Source organism: Corapipo altera, unplaced genomic scaffold (genome assembly GCF_003945725.1).
Source record: "Corapipo altera isolate COAL_440 unplaced genomic scaffold, ASM394572v1 81, whole genome shotgun sequence".
NCBI classification, from domain to species: domain Eukaryota; kingdom Metazoa; phylum Chordata; class Aves; order Passeriformes; family Pipridae; genus Corapipo; species Corapipo altera.
This window is the reverse complement of record NW_020884987.1, coordinates 765,386-788,797: the sequence shown is the minus strand read 5'-3', so window position 1 is coordinate 788,797 and position 23,412 is coordinate 765,386. Positions and strand designations below refer to the sequence as shown.

At 40.2% G+C, this 23,412-nt stretch overlaps 1 protein-coding gene across 2 annotated transcripts in view; it reads left to right on the top strand.

The window, feature by feature from the left end:
* DIP2A (disco interacting protein 2 homolog A) overlaps positions 1 to 23,412 on the top strand; it is an 82,850-nt gene that overhangs the window by 31,086 nt on the left and 28,352 nt on the right. For both annotated transcript variants that reach the window (XM_027666186.1, XM_027666185.1), the window contains exons 3-15: positions 2,023 to 2,142; positions 8,030 to 8,149; positions 13,176 to 13,418; positions 16,891 to 17,019; positions 17,577 to 17,696; positions 18,594 to 18,791; positions 19,637 to 19,728; positions 20,002 to 20,112; positions 20,881 to 21,004; positions 21,243 to 21,352; positions 21,774 to 21,876; positions 22,791 to 22,855; positions 23,092 to 23,185. In XM_027666186.1, coding sequence (XP_027521987.1) covers positions 2,023 to 2,142; positions 8,030 to 8,149; positions 13,176 to 13,418; positions 16,891 to 17,019; positions 17,577 to 17,696; positions 18,594 to 18,791; positions 19,637 to 19,728; positions 20,002 to 20,112; positions 20,881 to 21,004; positions 21,243 to 21,352; positions 21,774 to 21,876; positions 22,791 to 22,855; positions 23,092 to 23,185 — 1,629 coding nt within the window. The remainder of the gene's footprint in view (positions 1 to 2,022; positions 2,143 to 8,029; positions 8,150 to 13,175; positions 13,419 to 16,890; positions 17,020 to 17,576; positions 17,697 to 18,593; positions 18,792 to 19,636; positions 19,729 to 20,001; positions 20,113 to 20,880; positions 21,005 to 21,242; positions 21,353 to 21,773; positions 21,877 to 22,790; positions 22,856 to 23,091; positions 23,186 to 23,412) is intronic.

The following is a 23,412-nucleotide window of genomic DNA, read 5'->3' as shown; positions in this document are numbered from 1 at the left end:
CACACAATTGTGTAGCCTAAGAGTGAGATGCACTGTCTTACTATTTTTACCAAAAAGTGATGTTTTTCAGATTCATCATTGGTATTTTTGCACTATGGTATGAAACCTTCTTTGAGAAAGTGAAAAGGAGGACTTAAACTGAAAAACCAAGTTGTGGTTTCTAACAGTGCCGCTGCTTTCACACCTCCTCCCAATTTAAAGGGAAGTTCTGGGGTTTATAGATACGTATTTCATCAAAATACACAGTAACTCTGATTCATAACAATCTGTTCCATAGTTTTGGGAGGAGGAGAGTGTTTCTATATTTGGAGTTGGTAAGTTTTCGTGCATTTCTATGGTTGTGTGTAGTCATTTTCTTCTCCGCTCCTCCTACCCCCAGTACTGGTGTGGTCAACCAGCCAGTGCTCAAGTTGCACATGGCTCGGGAGCATCCTGCATGCAGGTTGTCATCTCCTGATGGATTGTACCAGTCAGCTCATTTTCCACCTGATTTTCCCCCCACGTTGGATCACAAAGTGGAAAAGTGGCTCTTACAAGTCCTGATTCCAAGACTCTGTAGTTACTACAAGACTGGAAACAGTAAGAGTAGGGAGTTGAGTAGAACATGAATCTCTTTTTCTGCTTGCAACTAACAACCCTCCTGGAGGAAAAAAATAGCACACAAAAACATTCTTCTTTTGTTATCTTCTTCACCCAGGGTCTCTTTTGGTGAGATCACAAAAAAAAGATGTAGATGTGCTGTTGTCCAAAAACTTCATAAGTGTTCTATTTGAGGGAGCCTCCCAGCCCAGCTGCCTGTTCTGGTCTCTTTTGCATCACCACAGTTATTGTGTTATCCCTTTTTTTTTTTGCTCGGGCTTTGAGGAGATGATTTACCTCAACCTTTTTAATGAGATCTGAAGTTGTTGTTTATTGTTTCCATATGAACAAATCTCGCTGGACTGTTGGCTTGTGGTTTGCAAAGGAACTGGCCCAGATTTTTCTGGAGTGGTGTCTTCAGCTCAGTGAGAGCTGCTTTCAGTAAATATTTGCATTTTGAAAATGTAATTTGCAAATTTTGAAAGTGTAGTTTTGTTTCAAAAATGCATTGTTTTCAAAAGACTTGAGGGCAGGTAGGAAAGCAGAAGCTCTTCAAGGGAATGAAGGAGTGAAATGAAAGATATTATCAACCCTGTGTGGTACTATGGGCTGAGTAAACACAGTAAACTTAGTGCAACAGGTCTTAAATGGACAAGGGAAGTTTCCTGTTAAACACAGCACTAAGCTAAATTTGTGATAGGATCATGCAAACCCCCTTCCAAGTGCATTGGAGTTTTCACATTAAATTTATAAGTGTACACGTATAATAAAATTGCAAATGTTAAGTTCCTAGTTCATATTTGTATAGTCTTTGATGTATCAAGAGTCAGCAAGGATTCTCCTCATTTGGGGGATTGAGAATTGATGGGGAATATTTAATTATTACTGTCCCCCCCTTTGATTTCTTATTTCTGATGTGCTGGAATGTAAAGTTGAGATTCATCTTCCTGAACATTAGCCAGCCTAAATGTGAGCAACTGCTCTGCGTTATCTGGAGTCCTGTTCTGGTAAGGTGCAGAGGAGAAAACTAGAGAGTGGTTTGGTTCCTCTTATTTTTGTTATCTTAAATGGGAGCGGGAAGGTCTGTCACGATTTCTTGAGTACGTGAGGCACCCAGCCAGCCTAGTAGCTGTCAGGCATCTGCAACTGACAGTAATTTTACCCTCAATATCTGCAAAGGTTTTATTAGAGAATTAGACCGTTTTTGTAAACTGTGAATCTTCTGAGTATTGCTCTGTTAAATGGGTACAGATTAAATTGGATTAAAATGCAGTTAGAGGATGAGCTTTTTTTTAAAGGTATAGTCTTAGGGCTCCTGTTGAGCCCTAAGAGTAGGTGCAAGTTAGGTGAGTGGGTGTTGAGGGCGGCAAAAGAATGTAGATGTGGGGAGCAGATGTTTTATTTGCAAAGCTGAATTTGTGCTAAAATAAAACTGCGTTTCAGGTGTGGATCCATCCCTGCAAGCAGAGAACAGAGTCCCAGGCTCTTCCCAGGCCACTACTGCTGTATCGAAACAGCAGAAATCCCGTTCCACCAACTCGAGGGATGAGCGCTTCCGATCTGGTAAGGGGGAGAAACGTGGCTGAGACATCACGTGTCTTAAGAGGAAAAGTGCTTGTAAAGTAGTACCTGCACCTACACAAAAAACTGGAAGTGCTTTGGAAGAATGGAAGAACTGATGAATTTCTTTTGTTTCCATACATGAGAGGTTTTGTTTGAATCCAGACTGGGGGAAATGCTAGAAGGGAAAGAGACTAGACATGCCTTCTGATGGGTTTCTTACTGTGAATTTTACCATGCTTTAACAGCTTTTTCATGTTTGCTGAGAAAACAAGATTGGGTTTCCAGTCTATAAAACGGTTATTTAAAAACTTTGAGGACGACAGTGTGTGGGTTTGTGGGACTTTTTTGCTTACTCGGTTGGGTTATTTTGTTAAGGGAAGGTTATATGTTTATTGTATCTCACTTTCAAATATTTCCTGGTTTAAGGCAAGTGCACAAAAAAAGGGAAATGTCACAATGGATATTCTACTTCATTTTAAATGGACACCACAGGGACAGACCTGTTTTGGAAACTTGTGTGAAAATATCAATATCCTCATTGCATCCTGTTCCCATTGTTACTTTTCAGGTGGTTGAAGTGCAGTTTCCCTGCGAAATTCCTGTCACAGTAGTGAGGAGAGGCAGGTGTTTGGAAGCTTTTCTCTCCTAAATACCTTTGGACTTGTAGGTGGATATTTTTCTGTTTGTTTTCCAGGGTAATTACACGTCTTGGGTTTTGGGATGAGAAGTGCAAGTCCTGACATGCACTGCACATCCTTAACATGTGGTTGGTCTTACATCACCTTGCCTTGCTGCTGCCTGGGCAGAGTGGTTACTGCGTGGTATTTGCACTCTGATGTGTAAAACCTTGCTCCAGAAATGGAGCTGATGTGCCTGTGTACATTCCTTAGGGCTAATTGAACAGTGAGAGTCATGAACATTACAGATGTGCTGTTGTTAAACTAACAGAAATAAAAATCTGCAAAAAAAGAGCACAACTTCAACAGAAAATCCTTGGGAGGTAGTCCTTGATGGGGACTACCACATCCTTCTGTGGTTTCCCATCACTGCTCCCCTAACTCATGTATCATTAAATATTCCTGCCCAGAACAAGTTCTTCGCTTGGAAATCTAAGAAGTTCTTAGTTACAATACATGTAATTGGATTTCTTTTTTCCTTTAGTGATATATGACAAGGCTTCATGCTCTCAGATGGTATCAAAACCAAATAGCGATGGTTTTGCTTGGCTTAAGTTAAACTTATGTCGATGAAAGGTAACGTAGATATGGCTTTCAGAAGCCAATATCTTTTCCCCTTTTTCCTCCCTGATTTTAAGAAAAAAAATTTTTCAGATTTGTTGCATTAGTGATGGGCTACTTTATCTCAATGAAAAGACATTGTTACCTTTTTTAACTTGGCTCTGTGCTGACATGCAGTTGCCTGTTGTGAGGGATAACCAGCTTCAGGCCCCTTCTCTCAATCTCATGCCTTATTTATTCTTTAGGCTGCTGGGGGAAAAGGAGGGTTTGTTGTTTCTTCTTTTTTTATCTTTCCTTTCAGTCTTTATTTCTTGTTTTCCTTTCTTTGAATCTTGCCAGTTCTCCTGTGTCTTTTTCAAGAGTAGCTGGTGTGGATGGGTGCAGCTTTTCCTAGAGCAGGATCTCTTTCTGGTGCAATTATAGGTACTTTAGAACCATCAACATAAATTACTTAAAATAAGCAAGCAAGTGAAACAATTTTGCCCTGTTATGCAATTAATCTGTCACTTACTTGCTGTAAGCACTTTTTTTAATAGTTTCTCAGAGGAGTTGTCCATTTAAATGAACTGTATTTTTTTATCATCCCCAGATTCTTGTCTTCAAACAGTAAATGTTACACAAAAAATTCTAACAGTGAATGCTATCAATAAATACAAGCCTGCTGTCCTGGCTTTAGCTGGAATAGGGTTGTTTTTCTTCTTAGTGGCTGGTACAGCACCGTGTTTTGGGTTTAGAATGAGAATATATTCATGTTTTATTATTCTTGTTCTAATTCTATTATTATTATCATCATCATATTTTATTTTATTTAGATTATTACTGTTCCTATCTCAACCCACGAATTTTACCTTTTTCCAGGTCCCCTCCCCATGCCACCCAGACAGTGCTGGTTGCTTTACCTGTTGGTATTTGGAGATCTGTGAGCAGCAGGGACACTGGGCAGCCTATAAGTGTCATTTTTAATTCAACCAGCTGTAGAAATTCTTCCTCCTGTGCCTAAGGCAGGAACAAGAATCGAAGGCTGACAAATGAGTAGAGGCTATAAATGGGAATAAAAAGTGCTCTTCTAGTAGCTGGAGAGTTTAGGAGCTGTAAGGGTTTAGGTGATTTGTAGGCCACAAACTATTTAGTGTTCCTCCCCCATCCTTTTTTAAGGGCACATGGAAAGAAAGAAAATGGGAATAGGTACATAAAACAGAAGATTGTGTAGTTTACTACAACAGAAGGAAAAAAATTTTTGAATCAGTTATTAATTGTTGATGGTTAATAAAGTGCAAAATCTTAGAAATGTTCCTCCAAGACTACTACTTCTGCTTTTGAAAGGCAGTATATGTATTTTTCCTCACTTTGGTACAGGTATTCTTTGTGTTAATGAAATGCTGGGCTTCTGTTCATCACTTTCAGTGAGCACCGTTGAGCATTTGTGTTCTCAGAAATGTGACGTCTTTTGGTCTGATTTTAGTGACTGTTTAATTCTCTGAAGAAAACTGAACTCCACAGTTCTTACATAGTAAATCACTTTCACAGTAAATTTTAAAGAATTTAAGTAACAGGCAGTGGTAGAGAGCTTCTTTTTGCAATTCCAATATTCAGTTAACTTTTAATTTATACTAATTTATGAATTTTTGTACCCTAAGCGTTCTGCTTCTTTGAAATAATTTCATTCCTTTTACTTTTTTTTAATTGAAATCTGTTTCATCATGTCTGTAATGGAGAAAAATTTTTAAAGGAAATGCAGAATAGGAACAAAGCGTTCCAGGGAAGTGAAAGCAATTACTTCATTGATTTGGCTGAGAGAGGATGTTCCCACTCAGCTGTTGTCCAAGGACGAGATATTAAAAAAGATTTCAAACTGGAAATAGATCTTAATGAGCATAGAGGGAGTGATGAGTTAAATTGGTGCCATAAAAATAAAACATGGAACAGAATAAAAATTCATCTTGACTGTCTCCTGGTTGCATTTTTATCATTTAATCCAGTCTGTTCCAGGTTTTGGAGTGGGAGTTAGGACTAGAGGAAGAGGTGGTGCTGATTTTGCCCTCTGGAAATGGAATAAAAAGTAGTTCCCATGCTTGCTCCCGCAAATCTATGTGATGTTTTGACCTGCCCCGCTCTGCTTTGTTAAAAGGCATCAGCACACCCTACAACTAGGCCTTTTCATTCCCAAAATGCACAACTGCCTAAGAATGCTTTTATTTAATGACTTAATGTACTTATATACAGGCTATATTGTGTGTTATTTTACTCTTTGGAAGACTTTTTCGGAAGAAAAACAATTTGTTATGTTCCCCTTCTTCCTAAGAGATGTTAATGTAACAAAAATGTCTTTTAAATTAAATATAGATCATGAAAGCGAGCGCATCTCATAGTTACCGTCTGTTTCTAGGAACATTCAGCTTGGTTTTGACTGGAAGTTCTGCCATGAAAATGTGTCCTGCAGAATGGGCATTTTGCCCCTACTTTTAAGGCTGCAAAACCAGCCTTTAATTGAAGTTGCATCCCACTTAAACTTTCTGGAATTTTGGGACATAAAAGGTTTGCTTCTGGTTATGTGTGGGAATAAGCTTCAGTGATGGGCAATTACAACTAGTACTAAAGATCAGGAGAAACCAAAACTTGACAAAAAGCCCATATGTGGGGAAGGGAAAGGGGGGCAGGGAGACATAGGGAGAGAGGAATTAATTTTTCATTCATAAAACATCTATTAACAAGTCCTTGGTGTAAAGGGCAGCAATAAAAATCTAAAAGGGGGCCCCAGATAAAAAAAAAATCTTATATCAATAGATAGAGGTTTTCTGAACCTTGCCTGTTAGTTGCACAAAAAAAGTTCTTTTTTGAGATAAGCATTTACACAGGTGGGATGGTATATTTGCATATACACATATTTTAAATACAGCTCTGAACAGATTATCTGGGGGGAGCTGCAGACTGAAAAGTGACATTATTGCTGCAAAGAACTGGTTGGTGTCTGGCACCATATGCCCGGGGCTTCTGGTGATTTTTAGGATTCATTTGGCCAGACTGAAGGAAACAGTTTGTTAGGAAGAGTCCTGTTCTGAGTATGACTAAAGGGGGTTCAGGGCTAGTACCAGAAATGGTACTTTTTAAACAAACAAAAAATAAGGTGTTTTGCCTGTAGTCATCACCAAGGTAAATCCCTGTAGGCACAGGGGCGGTGTAATTCTATTACATTATATGTTACATGTAAGTTGTGTAAGTCTGTGTCTGTCACATACACTTACATACCTACAGATAGTTTCATACCCACAAATCTATCAACCTGTTACATCATTGCATCTTAACAAAAGAATAGATTGATACTTAATGAAAGAGTACATATTCTCTTTCAAATTGAATACTTAAAATCTGAAATTCTTGTATAGTGACTTCCATGTAAAAGAAATGTGGTCAGACCAGTGCATAATCACATACTCACTTTTGGACCCTGTCTTGCTTTTGGACAGTGTAAGTGTACATGTGTTGCATGTATTTTTCCTGACTTTGAATCTTAGGTGGTAAGTTAAAGTATATTTTTGGTCTGCCTCATTTCTCCTCAATATCTGTTTGCTTCTCATGAATTTTTTTTCTACATAAGTTTTAGCTTTTGACACGTGTGCTGGTTTAAAACTCAGAGGGAAAACTAATCCCACTCAAGCTGCCCCCTTTTTCCCCTGCTCCTTCTGATAATGGAGGAAACTAGGAAAGATTATAAGTTGCAATCACAATTTACTGAAAAATCTCAATAACCACAACAATACCGATCTCTTCTCTGTGCTGACCAGCGACAGGGCATGCGGGAATGGCCTGAAGTTGTGTCAGGGGAGGTTTAGGTTGGATATTAGAAAAATACGTTCCCCCAGAGGGTGGTTGGGCACTGAACAGGCTCCCCAGGGCAGCGGGCACAGCGTCAAGGCTGCCATCATTCAAGAAGCATTTGGATGATATTCCCAGGCACAGGGTGTGACTCTTGGGGATGGTCCTGTGCAGGGCTGAGGGTTGGACTCGATGATCCCTTCCAACTCAGCATATTCTGTGATTTTGTGACTGAATTCCTCTTTAAGCTCAGTTTTTGCTTAAAAATCAGAAGTGTTAAACTATAGCCCATGAACCTACTAGGGTAATTTTTGCTTTCTGGAAAGTTACAGAACTTTGTGTCTTTTCCCTGATTCTTCATACAGAATCACTAGGGTTGGAAAAGACCTCTAAGATCATCAAGTCCATTAGCTTCTTCTTTCTGTTTTTTTTAATACTTGCATTCTTTGTGAGACCTTCAAGTGTGCATCTTGTGCTTCTGTTCCCATCATGGATTTTGAGGATGAAGAGTCAAACACTGTTGCCAGTTTACAGAATCTGTGTTGAAACTTCCCCCCCCCGAATGAAAAATAACTCATAGTTCAGAACTAACATACTGGGTATTCTGTAACTTCAGTGTTTATTTCAGGGTGTTCTTCTGAAATGCTGCTTGCAGAGCCTTTTCAAGCTGATTTAATGAGGAAAAAAATGTGTCAACTTGACCCTGCATATATCCTCCCTTATCTTTGGAGAGCGTTGCTTCTGCCCTGAATTCGAGTGCGAGGCAGGGGTGTTGATTCAGTGCTACTGATGAACTGAATCTCTTAACCTTTTCTGTTTGTTTGTTTTCTGTATAGATGTCCACACTGAAGCAGTACAAGCAGCACTTGCAAAATACAAGGAGAGGAAGATGCCTATGCCCTCGAAGAGACGTTCTGTCCTGGTGCACTCTTCGGTAGAGACATACACGCCCCCAGGTACCTGTTGTCTGAACACAGAGACTTAACAGAGCTGCCTGGAGAAGCTGTGGCTACCCCATCCCTGAAGCGTTGGACAGGGCTTGGAGCAACCTGATGTAGTGGAAGGTCTCCCTGCCCATAGCAGGGAGTGAAATGAGATGATCTTGTAGGTCCCGTCCAACCCAAACCATCTGGGGATGGTCCACCTTGCCTGCTGAACTCAATAGCAAAATATAAAGAGCAAATGTTTGTTGCTAAGTTGTTAGTAGGTTGCACTAAACTTCTTCTATATTCACATTTGTGTTTCCTGATAATCAGGTCTTGGTTGGATTTGTGCTTTGATGTTTTTCCTCACAGTTTTTAGTGTCTCACCTAGAGATACTGTATCTGCTGAAGGTCCATATGAAAGCAGTCAGGGTGAGCAGGTGACCTTTATGCATTACGTGTGTTCTCTTACATCATATCTCACTTGGAGGAGATAATCTTAGCAAGCCTGTCAGAGCTGGAAATACCTCACTTTATGTTGCAGAAGATTATTTTTTTAAAAGTTGAAGAAAATGCCAGAGCATTAAGTTGCTGCTTTAATTGCAGAGTGCTCATCAGATGGTTTCAACTGTGAGCAATTTGAAACAGTCAGAAAATCATATGCTGTGATTGTTCAGACTGTTTAGGGCGGAAGGCTTCCTTTAATTTTTAAGGGGAAAAAGTAATCTTCCTGTTGTCTCACAATGAATTCTCTAGAGGTTAAAAAAATCTTTCTCTATATAGCATGTTGTGCTAGCAAACCAAGTGGTTTGGGGCCAGTGTCTTGTATACAGAGAGGAATTTCCTAAGCTCTTTAGTTCTGGGAATGTTCTCTTGTCTTTCGTAATGTGACCCAGGAGCAGAAGCACACTGACCTCTACTGCCCTTCTCCATCATTTCTGGTTCTTACCCGTCTTTAAAAAAGGAGGTCTAGTGTGCTGCCCTCCTGCTTCCTGAGCTGTATTTCTTCTTTCTGTTCTTCCCATTTAAAGGAAATTCCAGGCTTTTTTTGCTAGTCTCACAATTTAGTATATTGGTTTTGTGGGTTCTGCAGTGATTTCATAAGTTAAAAATAATAATCTTCTGTACTGTATATGGCCTTTATGACCATAATGTCTTTGCCTGGAAGATATGTTAAGTATCTTTAATTAAAGTATCTTTTAAGAATGACTGTTAAAAAAAAAGTTGAGATGCTGTGGGGACAGTGTTTGGTTGTGTGGTAAAAACTGGCTTGCACACCTGTGCAGGGACATGGCAGGTGGGGCATCCAACAGACCCATCTGCACAAGCCCAGAGGAGCACCGGGAACAGCAGCAGGCAGGAACCCAAGTTCAAGACTCGGAGAAGGGTCACCCTGTCCAGGCTTTCCTGGGGCTGTTCTTGGAGAGCCTCAGCCCTCCTGGCCAGGTGTGAAACCCGTCAAGACCAGTCAGCAGTAGAGCACCTTTTGGACTGAGGGGCATGTGTGGAGGGGTGTGGGATGCGGGGCAAAAGTATTTTGGAGCTGCATGAGGCTTGTTATGGGATGTTTAGGTGAGGAAGCACAGATGGGGAAAGGGGTAGACCTCGGGAGGAACAAGTACAGGGAAAAAAGCAGGGCAAGGGGATGAAAAGGGCTGGTGATGTGGAAGTGGTACATGTGCCTGGCCATGCAGGCCATGTGTGTGTGTGTGCCTGTCTGGCCTTCATGCTTAAGCCAGAGCAGGATGAGGCCGCGGGATCTGCGTGGTTCCTGTGTGCTTGTGCTGCAGGAGAGTGTCAGAGACACACCTGTGCAGGTGTTCAGCAGAGAAGCCAAGTGTGCTCACACGGGGCTTTGGCAGGGTACAGCAGCACCCTAAATAACATGAGCTGAAAGTGTATGCTGTGACTGGGGCAGGGAGATGGTCGTGGCCCCAGGCCTGCTGGAGGGCGTGGAGGCAAGACCAGCCGTGGAGGCAGGACCGACAAGTTGGTTAAGGAGTTTGACGTGATCCACACGCCCAACCAGTCAAGTGCTTCTGCTCCTGACGTAGATGACCCAGAGGCTTTCCCAGCTCTGTCCTAAACTGGATGTCATAAGCCAACTCTGCCCTGGTCAGACCCTCCTCTCCGAGGCTTGCATGCTTAAGGATCCTAAAACAATTAAGAAACTTAAAAAAACAAAACATTTGGACAATGCTCTCAGGCACATAGTGTCATTCTGGTGCTGGTCCTGTGCTGGGCCTGGAATTGGACTCGGTGTTCCAACTCAGGGTAATCTGTGAGTAAAGTGTCTCTGGGATCTGTTGAATTCTTTCTTAGAGAGGGGCACTTTTTATGAGATCCCTTAATCTCTGTAAGAGAATGGACCACTGGATGAGTTCTGTATCATGGGAAATCAGGACATTCAAAAATATTCTGGGGACTTGCTTCAGCTACATAAAATCATAAAAATATGTGTCTTTTTATGGGCCTGCCTTTACTTGCAAAATTAGCTCAGCAAGAAGGATCTGAAGTTGCAAACAACCCAAATAGTGCTGAGCATTTAGTTTTGAGCCATTAACCCTCTGCCTGAAATTCTTGTATTGGCAGGAGTTAATGCAATTAAAACCATGCTTTGGTATTAATAACTGAAATTTTGTTACAAACAGCTACCATCAGGAAAGAAGCATTGGATTCATGTTCTTTATGCTGAGGGTGGTGAGGCCCTGGCACAGGTTGCCCAGGGAAGCTGTGGCTGCCCCATCCCTGGAGGTGTTCAAGGCCAGGTTGGACAGGGCTTGGAGCAACTTAGTCTAATGGAAGGTGTCCCTGCCCATGGCAGAGGGTTGGAATGACATGGTCTTGAGGGTCCCTTCCACCCCAAACCATCCTGTGAATCTGTGATTCTAGGCACAGGTTAAATTCAAACACAGCTCCTGGCTGGCAGTAATGGAACTGCTTTCATCAGTCATCCTTCCAAAAATTTTAACATACTTTTGGTGTTGTTCTGTCGAGTCTCTGATCCTTCCCACATGGATTTCCTGTGATCAGAACTCGAGCAAGTTCTGAGCCTTGATGCAAGTCTGGCTCAAGGGTGGTGGCTTCTCTGTCTTGGGTCAGCTCCCAGCCAGGAAGAACTGGAAGCCAAGGATGTGGTATTCTGTCACCACACACCACAGATTAACTCCTGCAACTGCCACAGGGTTACTACTGGTGTGACCTTGCTGTTTCTTGGTGTAATTATGTTTTGATATTGCAATGCTTTTACTGTAATCCTTCATTTTTATGTGCAGTTAATATTGTATGTTTAAAGGGTTTGAGGTTTTTTTCCCCTCCACTCATGTAAGACACCTGAAAGCTTAGAAATGTTAGTGAGACTTCATTAGCCTTGGATCTGGGTAAGGAGGTATTGTCAGAGTGTGTATTCTGTGAGAAAACTGCTTTTCCTGTAATTTTATTTTTTTCCTCCAAAGTGATTTTAGATTGCAAACGTGGTGGTTTGGTTTGAGGGTTTTTTTTTTCAATCCCTGGCTGTTTGTAATCCTATCTTGTTCCATATTCCTGTAATTGTTTATTTTTGCTTTCTGTCTGAAAGAAAGGGAAGGTTGCAAGCACTGGGGGACAGGTTTGGCTGTTCTCCAGGAGCAAATGGAGTCAGCTGCCAAAAGCTCCAAACATGGCAGCAGACCAGAAACATCACACAAGGCATGGACCCAGGGATGGGGATGCACCACAGCTGTATCTCAGAGATCAATTGTTTGGGTATTTTCATTGAAAATTGTCATGCTTGGTGAGGGAGGTCAACTAATGAGAGATCTACTGTTTTAACTTTGAAAATGCCATTGAGTTAAACGGGCTTCTTATGAAATGGTTTCTGGTTTTTTTGTGGTTTTAGGCTGTTTAAAAGCAATTGTTCTGAAGCTATTGGAAATGCACATATTCTTGAAAAGCAGAAAATTAAACAGCTGGTAACTGAAATGCATTGCCCAAGATGAGGAGTAGTTTTTTAATAAGGCTTCAAAGATTTATATGGAATTTTATCTAGCTGAATGACTGTGTTCAGAGGATTAAAACCATAGCCAAAATTAAGGTTGCAGAATTCCTGATGTAACCCAGACCAGATTTCCAAGTATGGAAGGGACTGTTAGAGTATAGTAACAGACACCCTATCTTATATAGAACATATAAAGGAACAAGTTCTTAAAATGCAGCAGTCTCTTTAGGAGGACAAGATTTCTTTCTGTAATAAGAGTTTCTATATTTCACTCAAAATCAACAGGGATGTGTTTGCTTGATATTTAGAATGACCTTTTTATTTGTTGTTGGATGGATAATGAATATGGAAAGAAAACTTTGAAGGGAAACTTCTGGAAAGTTGTAAATAACTGAATGGTAATTAAATTAGGAGCCCTTTGTCAGACTTCTAACAGCAACAAAGATGTATCTAGACTGAAAATATGCTTTACTAAGCATTTCTATGTAGTGCTCATTAATACCAGTTTATGTGGTTAAAATTCGTGCTTTCTAATTACTCTTTCATTGAACTTTAGAGCACTGTGCTTTTTTTACTAGTTAGTTCTCAAAATAATTTGTCAGAAGAATCGAAAAGTTAATAATTCCCCCCAAATAAATAAAGAAGGAAATACCCAACAAGAAATGTATGGGATTTATTCAGGTGGGATGAGATAAAATTTACCTGTTCAGAACAGAAATATTTTTTCAGTGGAGTAGAGGTGGGATGGGATGGGATGCACACTGAAAGTGGTCGGTGTGTGCAGTAGGTGCTGGAGGGAGAAGGCTTGTTTGACTCTTATGTCATTCCGAATACTGGAGGTAACTGAGACTTTGCTTCAGGTGTGTTGTAGCTCTCGTTTGCACAAGTTGTTGCGTTAACCCACAAAAGGGCAAGGAGCAGGGTTTGTGTATGTGAATGTATCCCCCTTGCTTTGATACATTGCATCTCCTGTGCAGCACATGAGAACACTGCACGGAGAACATGGAACGTGGCGAAGCTCCATGTTCCCTTGTGTTGGGTCATTGCCACGTTACATGCCTGTCGTGGTTATTTTGATCACAGACACATCGTCAGCATCAGAAGATGAGGGCTCGTTACGGCGGCAAGGGCGGATCAGCTCCACTCCGTTCCAGAGCCATTCCAACGTAGAGCCCTGGCTTAACCGGGTCATTCAGGGCTCCTCCACCTCATCCTCTGCATCCTCCACCTCATCTCATCCTGGAGGGAAACCTGCTGCTTCCAATACCGCTCCTGCCACCGCTGCTGCCACTGTGCTTGCAGATCTCATGGCACACACCCAGATAGGTCAGTAAATCTGCCTGTGTGGTTGGAATAAAATCAGATTACAAGTCCCAAAGCAGGGCTAAACACAGAGGTCTTCACCAGGAGATACCTGTAAATAGCCTTAAATGTGCAATTCACAGACCAGGTATGTATGACGTATATGTATTTAATTTAACCCAAACCAGTTGTTCATGAGATCTGAATGTGCATTCTTCTTGGTAAAATGCTTGATTTACCAAGAAATCAAGGTTCAGTTTTACTAGATTCCAAGGCAGAATCTCAAAGGAATGCTGTTTTTGGTGCATGCTTTCCAGTCTGCATGTATTTACCCTAAACAATGTCAGGTTGTGTATTTCAGACGTGATTCAATTGGTAAGCACCCAAGAGATTAGAAAAGCACCCAGAATCTTTGGGAAATCACAAAATCAGAGGTACTGATTGCTAGGGAAATTTTTCCTGTTTGTAGAAAACACCCCTTAAAGAAACCTAAATTTTCACATTCCCGTTTCCAAGCTTATTTATAATGAGAAATTTACAATGTTGTTTGACATTGGTGGATGAAAGTAAGATGGAATACGTCAACACTTCACTTTGAACCGTTCTGGATTTCACATTATGGATTAATAGGAATCATGTTTAACTCCTTAAAATTACAAAACTTTCCATGCTTAACTGGATTGATGAAATTCTTAATATAGCTGTAAAAACTTGCAAGATACAAAAAATGTAACACAGCATCCTGTTATGTCTGATGCCTCAGGCTGGATAAATACACATCAAATTTCACAACCAGCTTCCTAAGACCTCTCCATTAGGACTGTTTAATTAACAACATTGTATGCAAAATCAATGCCTTGTTAAGAGTTTGGAGTCCAGCATTTAAGCAGCTGAATGTTGAACTGTATTCAGGTTTGAAATTTCATTAGTGGGAATATCTATCAGGAAGGAAGCTCAGGGATCATTAAGAGCTGGTCTACTAAAAGTGTTCATAAAGGTAAAATTTCCAGTGCCTTTGATAAAAAAATAGATGCCCTGCTGCATAAGAAAGGTCTTCCTCGTTTCTAGAATGCTTGCCATGTTCCATCAGTTTTCATTCCTAGCTTGGTAACATTCATGCATGGCCAATATCAGTTCAGTTGGGACATTTTTCCTGTGTGTTTGTAGTCTTCCTTGCTCACAAGAATATGAAAACTCAGTTCTTACACTGCAGACTTTTCTGATTCTTGATAAATACTCACTTTCCAAAAGGGGCTTTGATTTGTCCTGGAGCATAGAATTAATTTATTTTTTCAGATAGTGTGCTGACATCAGCAATCTAAAAGGCATCTTAGATATTTTAATTACCATACCCTACTGAAATATTCTGTGTTTTGGTTGTGTACTGAATAGCTATTCACAATTTTGACATGCTGGAGAATTTAAATTTAGCAGCTTGTTCCCTTGCAGTTCATCCTCTCCAGCCTGCATTTTTAATGGTGAACTCAGACTTAAGTCCCCAGGCAGTAAACTGCAGGGTGGAAGTGCAAGGTTACAGTATTTAATGGAGTCAAATAGGAATGTGCATTATTTTTAAGCTGTTTGTCTTTCACTTACAGCAGCAAGGACAACATCTGCATTTTGTTTAGGGGGCTTTTTTTTTTTCCTTTTAGTTTAATTTGTTTTTTTTTTTTAATTAATAAGGCTGGTAGTATGTCTTGGTTTTTTCCAAGGTCACCATCCCACCCGTGGAGTATTTCCCACCTTAGCTGTTAGAGTAACTGGAAATACGGATTATCATGGCTTTTAATTCTCTGTCATATCCCATATGTTCTTTCTTGCATTTATCTCTGCCTTCTCATCACTAACGGAAAGGTCCTTCAGTCTGAATCTGATTAACTTTTTTCCTTTAGTCACAAGTCTGCAAACCCTTTTTTTTTTTTTTTTTTTGTGACTTCTCACCACTTCTCTTTTCCTGTGTGCCACACTATCTCTGGATTATGCAGACTAATTGCATGGAGTCTCATGGGCATTTATTAATAAAATGCCCAAATAATTAATTAGGTTAATGTGATTTTTATCTGAGCATAAATCCTGAAAATTGAACTTCCTGCTTCTCCATACAGAAGGCGTTCTCTGTCCATAGACAGTCACTGCAGGGTTTGTCAGGTGAGAAGTGGGGACTTGTGGGCTGATACTGCAGCATGGGAACCAGGAACACTTGGCTATGTGGCCTTGTCTCTGGTTAAGTTGTGTGCTGGAGGAAGTCTGTAATTTGGGAATTTGGAAAAGCTAAGGGAAAAAAACAAACAAACAAACCAAAAAGCAACTCCAGAAGTGTGTAGAACAAAGAGCATTTCAGCTGTATGTGTGGGCTCTCTATAGGTCCTGTACTGTGGTTATCCAGGTCAGCTTTACACACAGCTGTCACCCTTGTGGTTACTGATTGCAGGGCATTTCTCTGAGGGATGAAGTGACACTTTGTCCTTTGTGTTCCTTACCCTCATGAGAGGAATTTAAGGTTCTTGCTTAGTGATCTCTGCAATGCAAATATTAGCATTGCAGTGAGGTCCATTGGAAAGGATGGGAATGGAGTTAAATTTTTCTCCTGGCAATCCCTCTAGAGCCTCTTAGAGCTGGACGGATGATGTGTGCATCAGCTCTGGAAATCTGGGACCAGTGCTGTGACCACTCACTATTCTAGTGCTAATCACTGCCTCAGAGTGGGGGATAATGTATGTATTCCACAGCACTGCCTGGATCTCCCTGTGCCTGGAGTTCTAGCAGGATTTGTGACATGCTGTGGTGCTCCAAGGGCTATGCTTGCAGAGGCAGCTCCTCCAGCCTTGGGCAGCAGGGTGTTCTCCAGCTCTTCCCTACTACATTCCTGTTTTTACTCATCAGGATTCTGAATATTTCAGGCCTCCGATTCTTGCTGTCTGTCATTCAAACACGTCCCACGAGTACTGCCGTTTCCTAACCTGTTCCATTCAAAACCATTCCATAATCTAGGTTACAGTTTTGGAGTGATGAAAACAACTTTTTTCATGGGCAGTTAGTGATAGGACAAGGGGGAATGGTTTTAAAATAAAAAATAAGAGAGATTTAGAATAAATATTAGGAAGGAATTCTTCCCTGTGAGGTTACCCAGGGAAGCTGTCGATGCCTCATCCCAGGAAGTGTTCAGGATCAGGTTGGATGGAGCTTGGAGCAACCTGGGATAGTGGAAGGTGTCCCTGCCCATGGCAGAGCTTGGAATGAAATGAGCTTTAAGGTCCCTTCCAACCCAAAGCAGCCTGTGATTCTGTGACATTCCCTAAGCATTTCTCTACACCCAGGAAACAGGGCACAGCTCCAAGCAGAGCAGGCTTTTACCTCCAGGTTGTTATAAGGTGGTTCTCAAGCCCCCATGAGTATGTGAGGATTTGGGAAATGCCCTGCTGTAGGAAGCAACTTTGACTATATTATTTCTTAAGCCTGCCTGATGAGCTCCTTTATCTGTCTTGCATTTCTCCAGAGAACCACTCTGCACCCCCAGACGTGACCACTGGCCTGGTGGAACACCTGTACCACGAGCGCCCACAGGTAGCGTCGGTGCGAGGAGTGCCCAGAGGCTACAACAGCAGCATTTTGGAAACTGCAGATGGTGATTGCATTATAAACCTCCTACCTTGCCATCTATGTCTCTTTATTTATGTATATATATATATATATATATATGCATATTCGTCTTATTGCCTCAGAGCTTTAAATTTTGATAAATATCAAAACACCTACTTATTTACATTTTATTTAAAATAAATCTATCGTATATGAAAATGAAGATCAGCATTCAGCAAGGTTTTGTGTTGTGACTGTTTTTACATAAATTTTAAAATATTGAAAGATTCACTTATATTTTTCCCAAGCCTTCTGACCCTGTCAGAAATGAATGAAAGTTAAGATGTAGTAAATACCCAGACTCCTGGAGTAAAGAGCATTCCTCACATTTCTGTTGGAATCTCATGAAGGGGTCAGTGGTTTGAAAAGCTAAAATAAAGTGTGAGGTGTCTGCATCAATCAATTAGCAAAGGGAACAGCACTGTTTGAAAACAAATAAAGCTGTTTTCTTCCAAACAAGGTACTCATCCTGAATGACTTTTCCACCTGGAAGTTGTATGTTTGTTAATATATGGCAAATAATAAATCTTTTCCATTTGGCAGGTGTCCCAGTAAATAGCAGAGTGTCCTCTAAAATTCAGCAGCTGCTAAATACCTTGAAAAGACCAAAGCGCCCACCTTTGAAAGAATTCTTTGTGGATGATTTTGAAGAACTGCTAGAAGGTTAATTTTCTTTCAGATACACTTTTTATTCTTTGTGCAGGACTGAACTGATACTTCTTAGCAAGTGTTAGTTTCTTATTCTCTTCCCAATGGAAAAGAAATCATGGTAGAATTGTTACAGTGAAGCGAGAAAGGTCACATTATCACAAGTGAAAGATAATCTTCAACTCAGCCCTCCTACTCAGTTGTGACATTCCTGAGCCACTGCCACTAGATTCCCTCTACTACTGGTTTGATGTTTTTGGATATGAGATTATTGTGATTCTAGTCTTCTACTGAAGTTTCTTCAGACAGGGTTGGGTGGACTTCCATTGAGGTGCATGTAATTGTGGAGAGCATCACTTGGAACCATTGATTTTACTTACTGCCTAGATTGAGGGTTAGCTAACTCCTACTAGGACTTTGGTTTGCTAACTAAGGTCAAGATACTTTCTGGAGCAGCTTGGAGCAGGATTTTAACAAAAGGCCTTTATTTACAAATATATTGTTACAGGAGCATAGTGTCATTTTGCATCACCTGTTGAGAATTCAGTGCAGCAAAAATCAATCCCCAGACGTTGCTGGAGCCATTATCTCTGATAATCCACCTTGACTCGGTGGAGGCTTTCACTGAAATAGATTGGAGACCAAGCAGCAGAAATTAGCAGCTTTCCAAAGCAGAGAGAAGTGAACTAGACATTCAAATTCTGGTCCTTTTATAATGTGGAATCAGAACCCTGAAGTGATGGTCATTATTTTTTTGGGAAGCCAGCAGATGATTAGCATAGCATCATCATAAAGCAGAGAAGTAATGATAACTGTGAGGAAGAGGAAGAATGGTTCATGGTATAGTCTGTGAAGTGTAACTTGCACCTTCTGTAAGGATTGACATTTGCCATTTACTGTGCTCTGTTTTAGTGCAACAGCCTGACCCAAATCAACCAAAGCCTGAAGGAAATCAAATGAATGTACTTAAAGGGGAACCCTTAGGGGTTGTGACCAACTGGCCACCCTCCCTTCTGGCTGCCCTGCAGCGCTGGGGAACCACCCAGCCCAAAGCCCCGTGTCTGACGGCGTTGGACACCACTGGGAAAGCCATTTATACCCTTACCTATGGTACGTGTTGGTGCTGACTGTGAGGAGGAATTAGGGGTTCCTGGTGGAATAACAGTTTGCTTTACCTCAGAGGGATTGCCTGTGCTCATGACAGAGGAGGTTTGAGGTTGCTATTGGAATGCAAATTATTAATTCATTGTATGCGAAAAATGCTTTTAAAAAAGTCAAGGCAGGGAAAAAGTTTGTGGTGTTGATTCTTTCCAAGTGGCTATTTTTAAATCTCAAAAGAATTGGGGTGGGAGGGGGTTGGTAAAAGAACACTAAAACCAGAACACTGGTGTAAACTGGGAGGAAGAAACAGATGACTAATAATGCACTCTTCAGAATCCTAGAAGAGACATTCCATTTTAGCATCTTCTTGCACATCCTTATAGAGAAGACTCGTACTTCAGGAGCGTAGTCAGAATGTTATGGAGGGAAGTGGAACTTGCCTGCATCAATAAACTTAGAAGTATTATAGTAACTTGCATTTTTTTGGGAAGATTTTTTTTTTTCCTGAAGAACAGATCGCTCCCTGCATGATTTCATTGTATAGTATGTTAAACTTTGTTGTTTGCATTCTCACAGATGAAGGATGCAGAAAATACAGCTCAGCAGCTGCATTAGTTTAATTGCTGTACAGTGGAACTTTGAGAGTTGTTTAGAATATCATATTTAGTTTTACACTAAAAAAAAAAAAGGAAAAGGTAAACTGAAAAGCAGCCAACCTCTAAATTGTACTTATACTCTCTGCCAACTGTTCTGATTCAGCCATCATGGTTAGAGCATATGTAAGGCACTGAGACTTGCCAATTGAATGTTAACATTTTAGTTTCTATTTCTTAATTTCTTTTCTTTTTCTTTAGGCAAGCTGTGGAGTCGAAGCTTGAAGTTAGCCTATACCCTGCTAAACAAGCTAACCACTAAGAATGAACCCCTGCTGAAACCTGGAGACCGGGTAGGCTGCTTTTGGAAGTGGTCCCTATGGATGAAATAGTGAGGAACAGCTTTAGCTGAAGAAAGCCTTGTAATAATGTATTGCAATAATATATTGTGAAATAATCATTACTGTGACTTGTAATAATACACTGTCCCCATATTTAGTATTTCTGTTCTTAATTATAGATGAACCTGTATACTTCTGTGAAGATTTTGTTCCACAAGTTTAAAAGCAGTCCCCCTTCTCTGATGAAAAAACACATCTGATATTATTTTAATGTGTTTTTTGTAGGTAGCTCTTGTATTTCCTAATAGTGATCCAGTTATGTTTATGGTGGCATTTTATGGATGTCTCCTGGCAGAACTTATTCCTGTCCCAATAGAAGTTCCACTCACAAGAAAGGTAGGCAAATACATTCAGCATTTTTATGGTTTGGTAAATAAATGAAGTCTTTGTGTGGGGAGGGTGTCTAAATCCTACAGACCTCTGGGACCCCTCAGAGCCTGCATGTTTGAAAGCATCAACTGAACTGCTCAGTGTGCAGTCTATGCTTGGAATTATATTTAATATTTACTTTAGGGAAAGGGGGAAATAGTAATAATATACTACTATTAATAATAGTATTAAGTATTTTGGGATACATAATCATAGAAATTATTTTGTTTAATTATTTTTGAAAATACGTGCGGAAGTATTTTGCAAAATGTATCCCTGAAATGCTGTTTTTTCAGCTCTCATGCTGAGTAATGAGGCAGGCAGAGACACCATAGTTACTGGAAATACAGGTATAATCCCACACACGTTGAGATTATTAGGGAAGAGGTAAAGCTACAGGCTCTGCTCCTCAGTGTGTCAGGACTCAGAAACAGCATCAAACCAGGTTCCTGTTTTACGAGAACTTGTAAACATCTCTGTTGAGTTGAAGAGGGATGAATAACCATTGCTTGTGACACTGCTTTCCTTGCCAGATTTGCTGCCAAATCTTAATTGGCACTAAGCAAAACTAAGCCTTCTCAATTATTTGTCCTCCATTAAAGGTCTCATGGGATAGACATTTGTTTTTTCCTGTGATAAAAACTGGCTTAATGTTTTCTAAACATGTAGAAGTTACAGTAAACTGTACAAAAGCTTCGTCATTTGTAATTTTGCTGTAACTTGGTTTCTCTGCAGGATGCTGGCAGTCAACAGATCGGGTTTCTTTTGGGCAGCTGTGGAGTAACACTGGCTTTAACCACTGATGCCTGTCAGAAAGGCCTCCCTAAAGCTCAGACTGGTGAAGTGGTGACATTCAAAGGTGTGGTTTTGTTTTTTATGGGATAAAAAGTGGCTATATTCATCATTGCTGTCGAACAGCAGCTCTGGGGTTTGCATGCATGGTTCTAGCTTACATGTAAAGAACTGCCTTCATTCGCTCCTCTTGGGCAGGGGTTGTTCTAGCCTTTGCTTCATTCCCATCGTTATCCCTGAATACTGGGGGGAAAAGCCCTGATTTTTGGTACTGTGATGACAGTAACTTTTCTTTTTCTTTGAAGGCTGGCCTCGTCTCGTTTGGTTTGTGATTGATGGGAAGCATCTGGCAAAACCAACCAAGGACTGGCATCCCCAAGTCCGGGATGCCAGCGCTGAGATTGCTTATATTGAGGTGATTTAGTGTAATATGCCTAACTTTTATGGGTACTCTCGTAGTTTATGTGACGTTGGTTTCCTTTAATCTCTTGATACGATTAAAGAGATTACTATAATATTTTTAACTGTGAAACAAGAATGTTTCCCTTAAGGCTGCCAGGCAAGCTGTCGTTTGAGTGGCTGTGTGGAATCAAGTTGAAGCCTGGTGTTAATCAGCATTTTCAGATCCTTGGGACAATTTGTTTAATCGGAGTAGAGAAGCAGATTTCCTACGATACTAGTGTATTCTCTGAACATAAATGTGTTTTTGTGATGGCTTTTTGACTTTTTAAAAAAACTTGCTTTGTTTTTATAATAAAATGCGCTTTTAATTCACTACTATAAATCTCCTTGATGTTGTTGTTAATCTAATACTTGTGTACCCTTTCTCTTCTCAGTACAAAACAAGTAAAGAGGGCAGCACAGTGGGCATTACTATATCTCATGCTTCCATGCTGGCACACTGTCACGCCCTGACTCAGGCATGTGGTTATTCAGAAGGTAAGTTAGATAGGTGTAACTTTAAAATTACACTAACAGCTTTGAATCTTCAGCCAATTCATGTTGCAATATTATGTTCACTGTCTTCAAAGAACTGCAGATACACTGTAGTGGCTTTAACTGCAAAAGGAAAGACAAGTTTCCTCATTCGTACTGGGAGTGATGTGTGAAAGAGGGTTAGCCACTTGTGTGATAATCAAGAGATCTTCCTCTTAGCTGATCATGTCCCACAAAAGAGCACCTCCATGGGGATGTGAATATAGTGAGAGATCTGCTTGTTTTCAGTCATTTTCCCAATGAACAGCCAAGAACTGCTCTTGATTTGGACCATCTGCATGAAGTTAACCTGTGCTGCCATTAACCAAAAACTTTCCTGCGTGCATCCATCCTACATCAGTGATAAGCAAGTTTCACCTAATCAGTACAAGATATCCCTCAAAAATCAGGTTGAATCTTTGATTTAAAATCTTTGATTCTTATTTTTTTAAATTTTTTTCAGAGAAAATATTCAAGAACATTTAGTACAGCCATTATAATATTTCTTGCTGGATTTAATTCTTTCAAATTATGATGAACTTTTTCAGTTCAGCTGAAGAAGTGTGCTTCAAAACTAAATTTTTGGTCTGCATTGTTCATTGGCAGATGTTACACACACAGGGGTGTTATAATTAATCAAGGTCTTAAATACCTTGTAATAATCAAGTCTGTAATCATAATTCAAAGATGATTGCTGTAAGTAAAATAAGCCACTTGGAGCTTAAGCAGCCTGCTTGTTACAGACAAACAGGCACAACAACAGAGCTTTGGTTTCTTAGCAGCTAGAATTTTCAGAGTTGCTTTAGAAAATATTTTGAATTCTTAAGTATTCTTATAGATACACTTTTTAAATCTGATTTTTTTTCCTTTGCTTTCAGCTGAAACACTAACAAATGTCTTGGATTTCAAAAGAGAGGCTGGCCTTTGGCATGGAGTGTTAACAGTGAGTATTGGAAGGAATGAAAAAAAACTGCAGCAAGGGTAGTGCACTGGTGTCAGAATGAGGCCACGTTTTCAGTATGTTGTGTAATTTATGTTTTCATGGAGTATACACATAGTTTTCACTAACATTTAACTGTAAGAGTTATGCTGTAGCTGTGATAATGGGGGTTTTTCTTTAAGCACTGGTACATGCTGTCTATTTTTTGAGCCACTTGAAAGTTTTTAATCTTCTCACAGAGCGTTATGAACAGGATGCATGTCATCAGTATTCCCTATGCATTAATGAAGGTTAATCCACTTTCCTGGATACAGAAAGTCTGCTCATACAAAGGTAACTTAAAAGTATTTGTGCTTCACCCATCTTTTTGGATTATTCAATACCAAATGAAATTGTTTGTATAAAACGCCTGTGTATGTCACTGAGTACTCCATTTCAGTATTCTGTGTGCTGATAGTTTCACTGATGATGGCTTCTTCTGAGAGACCTTTAAAGAAATTGTCTTTCTCAGTATTTGAATTTATAACAAACATTTAAATTCTATAATCAAGTCCATTTGG